The sequence below is a fragment of the Monodelphis domestica genome, chromosome 1 (assembly GCF_027887165.1).
Source record: "Monodelphis domestica isolate mMonDom1 chromosome 1, mMonDom1.pri, whole genome shotgun sequence".
Classification (NCBI taxonomy): domain Eukaryota; kingdom Metazoa; phylum Chordata; class Mammalia; order Didelphimorphia; family Didelphidae; genus Monodelphis; species Monodelphis domestica.
In genome coordinates, this window is record NC_077227.1 from 223,830,041 (window position 1) to 223,836,040 (window position 6,000).

General features: G+C 32.8%; 1 protein-coding gene across 5 annotated transcripts in view; it reads left to right on the forward strand.

Annotated features, from left to right (window-relative positions):
* Positions 1 to 2,930, forward strand: part of LOC100015874 (cation channel sperm-associated auxiliary subunit beta) — a 184,448-nt gene extending 181,518 nt beyond the window's left edge. For 4 of the 5 annotated variants that reach the window (XM_016428503.2, XM_016428502.2, XM_056810450.1 and 1 more), the window contains one exon: positions 2,157 to 2,929. In XM_016428503.2, coding sequence (XP_016283989.1) covers positions 2,157 to 2,363 — 207 coding nt within the window. In that variant the 3' untranslated portion in view covers positions 2,364 to 2,929. Of the gene's footprint in view, positions 1 to 2,156 lie in introns of all 5 variants that reach the window. The other variant, XM_007472544.3, reaches the window with a different exon arrangement.
* Positions 2,931 to 6,000: the final 3,070 nt, after the last annotated feature.

Consider the following 6,000-nt stretch of genomic DNA (forward strand, 5'->3'; position numbering starts at 1 on the left):
TGAAAGTAATGAACAATAAATTAAATATATCTTTCTTCTAATGACATCCATCTCTACTGGTATCAGAATGTCTTGGAGAAATATTGGAATAATCATATCTAAGAATGATAGACATTGAAGATTTCAAACATAAATCCAGAGTTCAAATTAAATCAATGGCTCATAGCAATTATCACATATAGTGATTGCCTCCTCCAGGCAAGACCATACCCATATTGAGAAGAAAACTGTGGTTGACTATCTTAAGATACTTGCTGAAATAAATTTTTAATATATTTTAGTCAATTTAACATAATTAATTTAAAATAATGCCTATGGGGGGGTAGGTATCTCAGTGGATTGAGAGCCAGCCCTAGAGATGGTAGGTCCTAAATTCAAATCTGACCTCAGACACATCCCAGCTGTGTGACCCTGGGCAAGTAACTTAACCCCCATTGCCTGGCTTTTTAACACTCTTCTGTCTTGGAACCAATACATTGTATTGATTGTAAGGCAGAAGGTAAGGGTTTAAAAAATGAATAAGTAAACTCATATCTGTGTAATTAATATCTTAACATATTCTCTGGTAATTGCAAAATGTATGATGATAGATCTAGAAAGTACCCTAACAAAACCTCATTCAATGTTATTAATGAATTATCAAACATATTAGTCCAAGATAACTATGGAGAAAATAGCATTTCCTCATAGAAACAGGGAGAAAATGATTGTTAGATATCATATTAAAATATATTCTGAGGGCATAACGAACTTTTAATATATATATACATATATATATATAAATATTTTTGGAATAAGTAGACATTCCTTCCCTCAGTATGCAATTGAATTTGTCCAGTAAGACTGATTTTATACATTATATATTCCCCATTACACTGAGCCTACAAAACAAACAAACAAACATTGAGTTTATTTTCCAAAGTGAGAGACAACCTGTATGTATGTGTGTGTTTATGCATATATAGGGGAAGTGATCTCAAGAATATAATCAGAAGCTGTGAATAAGGTGTAAAAACTAATTATAAAGATATGTGTATGCCTTCCCCATTTATCATATCTGAACACATTTCTTTCCTGCAATTAAGAGAAAAAACCCTTATTGTATAAGCAAATGGCATGACTGAATAGCTAAGTTGCAGATTGGCTCCTGGGGAGGTCTAAGATAAACTAGGGAGCAGAAGTGGAGGAAGTAAGTTATTCAGTAAATACTGTGTATGATCATCCGAGACACAAATCCTCTCCTCTCAGAGATACACACAATCACACTTCTCTTGCAGTATCATAGTAGCGAGCATTCTAGACTCCAGATTATACAAGATGGCAAGAACTCCTGGTCTCTATCAAACTCTTCTTTAATTTTTAAAAATATGTTTATTGCCATATATTCATTTACTCCCACCCCATTCCCCCAGAGTTGAATAATGAAAATAATCAATTCTCACAATGAACACATAATTCAGAAAAAACAAATTCCCACATTGGTCACACATAAAAAATATGTGACTTCTTCTGGAATTTCTATCTATCACCCTTCTGGTGGATGTGGTTGGTATGGTTGCTAAACTTGTTGTTTATTATTATTTTATTTATTAGTATTCTAAAGTCTTTCAAAGTTGTTTTTCTCCACAGTGACTTTGTCATTTTGTCATTTTCCCTTGTAATTCTGTTCACTCTATCGGTTTATTATAGATGTCTTCTCAGGCTCCTCTGAAACTTTCCATTTTATCATTTCTTATGGCCCAGTTAAGTATTTCAGTACTTTTGTATATCACAACTTTTAGCCATTCCAGAATGGGTGAATACTCTCTTGTAGTTATCTGCTTTAAGCTTCTACAACAAGAATTGCTATAAATATTTTTAATAGAAAAAATCACTCAAATTTCCGTCCACTCAGACTGAATTTTGTACTCAACCCCTATCACTCTCTATCTGGATGCTACTGTAATGGTTTACACTCACAGAATATGCCAAGTAACATTCTCCTACATGCTTAGCCTACTAAATAAATATCTTGTTCTGAGGCTTAAATGGAATAATGAATAAAGGTTTTGTGAACTACAGTCAGGAGTTATGACATCAGTTGAGGGATCCCAGAGAATAAGAGTAAATTTAATAATTAGAGTTTGTGTTGTTAAAAGATTTTTTTTCTTTTTCAGATCTATGTAGATGATGTACCAACTGCATTTCCAGGAAAACCTCTTATTGCCAGTATAACAGCTGCAGCTGTAGGGGGGACAATTTTTTTTGCATTTCTTTTTGAATTGTATAATGTCCAAGTGTGGACGCCATTTAAAAACATGTTTCTGAAGTTGAAAACAGCCTTCCAAATAATACGAAATAGAAATAGGATAAGTTATAGCTGATAACAGGAAAAGTAAATACATACAGGGCAACCAGAATGATTTGTTTCTTAATTAATTATATTCTTTTAAAATAATTTATAACACATGGCTTTATAGGTTAAGTAGGTAAAATAAATGATAATATTAAAAACTCTTAGGATTAAATTAGTTCTTTGAAAAAATGATTTAAGATATTTATTTTTATGAATTTAACTGTCACACTATTTGTAATATATTTGAGAATTGTGCCTAATTTTTATTCTTTTTATTAATTTTTCCCTCAACATTATGCAATCCCCTCCCCTCCTTTTTTTTTTTTTTGTAATTTGACTTCTCTTTATAACACATTTTTATTGCTACTCTGATTTATTCTGAAATTACAGTTATGTGACATATTAGTTTGGTCTTAAAAATTTTAATCTAGCTTTAACTCCTTGTACTGTATATGTTTCCTAAAAATATTGATGAATTTTATTTTAAATATATTTTGTAGGTTTTTGCTTAAGAAGTCAGATTGTGTGCATTTACTTAATATATAATTTATTCATTTTCTTATCATTCTATACAGTATAGGAAAGAAATCAAATTTATCTTGAATTATTAAAAAATTTTTTTAAATGAAGTTTTGTTTTCTTCTTTTCCCAAATGATTAATTTTTTATGTGAGACTTAATTATTTTATCTTAATATTTTTTCCTTGATGTTAGAGTTTTTCATGTTATGTTCATTCCTTTTTATTTCTAAACATATTGGACTTATTGTGTTGCCATTTAATATGAATCAAAATACACATTATATTCTGAATTTTAAAATGTTCCTTTTTATTATAATTTAAAATATCAAACAAATAATTTGTACATCAATCTAGCTACTGTATTAAATTTTAATTCTAACTAGCAACAGACTTAAATGTCATAATTTTTTGCTAACCATTTCAAATCCAGTTGGTTGAATTTTATTCTCTAGTTCTAATAACAAAAATTTTAGTTATGATTTTTATAAATTTTTTCCTGCTTTAGTTATCTTTAAAATGAATGTCTCAGTTCTTTGATGTTTTACATAGAAGTTTGTAAAGTCTAATGTTAACTAATTGGTTAATATTTAAGTGTAACTTCTTTATCCTTAATTAATGGGGGATTCTTTTTCATCTATATATTTCTATAATTTGAGAAATATAAGACTAAGACCATTAAGAGTGCAAAATAGTGAGGAAGTAGATCTTGGTTATGCAACCTCCTTTACCCTACAAAGACATGAAAAAGTATAGTCTGAGTTACAATCAGGAAATACAAAAAAAGTCACAGTGAGTCATTTTTTTCAACCCTACAAACAAAAGGAAACCGTGGTCTTTAGATGCTGGGACAGTGTCTAGCTAAAAGATCATCACATGAAGCTTTAAGCACTTGGAGTGAACTAGGGCATAAGGCTATTCACTGGAGAATAAAAATTTTAATGATCCAGCATGGATGGAAGCAAGAAGCAGGAAGAGGGCCAATTGACATCTCTTAACCCAGAGCTAGATCACAGATCCAATATTGATTAATGAGGTAACCTGTTTCTAGAGGTGGTAGATAAAGTCACTAATCTTAAAGATGTGTCCTGAATCAAGAACAGAAACTAGTAGCAACTGTGTGGTTCTATCCTAGAAAAGGATTTCAGTTTAAGACCTATTTTTATCAGAAACCTGAAGTTTACTGACTAGAGCAAGGAACTCCGACCAGGAAATGCTGCTCCAAGTATGCAAAGACTTCTAGCTAGCTAAAAGTGGCTGGGGCAAGGAGAAGTAGTATATTGAATTTCTAACCAGAGAACACCCACATTTGTGTTGCCTAGACACAAACTCAAGATAAGAAGTTTTAATGATCAGACCAAGAGGGAAGTATCTTGATCACCCTGGATAGAAGGGTTTTGTGTGCCTGGCCCCAGAGCCTTATAGAACACAGATAAAGCAGTCAGTATAAAGACCAAAGACAAAACATGACCAGTCAGGATTTAGCTTTTCTTCCAAAAAGTGTGTGGAGTCTGGCTCCAAAATAAAGTCCTAATACAAAAAACAAGGCTTGAAAAGTATGAAGTAATTCTACCATTAAATTATTATACTGACAGGGACACAAAGAAGAGAATAACTTCAAAACATCTACAGCCAAAGCTTTCACAGGTAGGCCATAAGGTCAAATAAAATTTCTGAAAGAAATGAAGCAAGAGTTTGTTATAGTTTTTAAGAATTTTAAAGGACAGGATAAATGAAATGTGAGCATTAGCAGAAAGAATTGGAAAAAAGGAAAGACTTAGAGGGAAGATTTGGGAACAAAATATTTTAGTATAGGAGGAACAAAATCATATCCAAACAACAAATCTCTTAGAAATTAGAATAGACCAACAATAAATGAATGGCTCATTTCCAAAGGTGGAGCCAAGATGGTGGAATAATCCAGAGCAGCTCCATGCCTCCAAGAGAATCCTCTCTGATCAATTTAAAATGTCTCTACAAAACAAATACAGGAGTAAAAGAACCAACAGGGAGTTGGAGTGAGATAAATTTCAAGAAAAGAAAAATCTAAAAGGTAGGCAAAGAAATTCTGGAGCACTGGGGTGAGAGGAGAGCAAGGAGGGAAGAACAAGACACACCCTCAACCCACATCTGCTGTCCAAGGTTCAGGAACCTATGGCCAAGCCAACATCCAGAGTCTGAGATCCTGGCTGGGAAAATAGTAGTACAAGCCAACCCATATCCCTTGAAATTGTGGAGAAGTCTGGAAGCCCAGTCCAGGAAATTCTAATCTGGACTTGAGATGAGGACTTAGTTCACACTTTGGGGTGGGTGATAGTACTAAGTACTAAGTATTGATCTTTTTTCCTAAAGCTCGAGGCAGACTGGCTTCACAATAGGATAATCAAGGGTGTGCCTGACTGAATAAAATACAGAGCCCTTAACAGGATCAAGATCAGAGTAAGAACAATAGTTTACACCCATGTCTGAGGCAAGTCTTTAAGCTATTAGCATCTCAAGGGTCAACTGAATCAGCAGAGAGAGAGGGCACTCAGAGCTCTCAACCCTCAGACAACCACATCTTCCTCCTCAAGTCTACCTATAATTAGATGGGAAAATGAGGAACAAAAAAAGCACCTAACTCTAAAGAATTTTTATGGAGACAAAGAGCAAGGTACAGACAGAGAAGGGGGCAGTGAAATCAAAGGAAACACATACAATGTCCCAAAGAAAAATATTGACTGGACACAGATTCTGGAAGAACTTAAAAATACTTCAAAAACAATTCATAGAAGCAGAGGAAAAGTGGGCAAGAGAAATAAAAGTGATATAAGAAGAAATGGACCAATTGAAAAAGGAGAACCAAAAACTGACAGAGGAAAATCAGGTCTTAAAAATCAGAATTGACCACCTAAAAACTAATGGTTTCATGAAAAACCAAGAAACAATAAAGCAGAATCAAAGAAATGCAAAAAAGAAATTAGAAGAAAACATGAAATATCTTATTGAAAGAACAACTGACCTAGAAAATAGATCTAGGAGAGATACTCTGAAAATTATTAGACTATCTGAAAGCCATGATGATGAAAAATCCTTGGATAGTCTATTACAAGAAATCATCAAAGATAATTTCCCAGAGATCTTTGAACAAGAAAATAAAAATGAAATA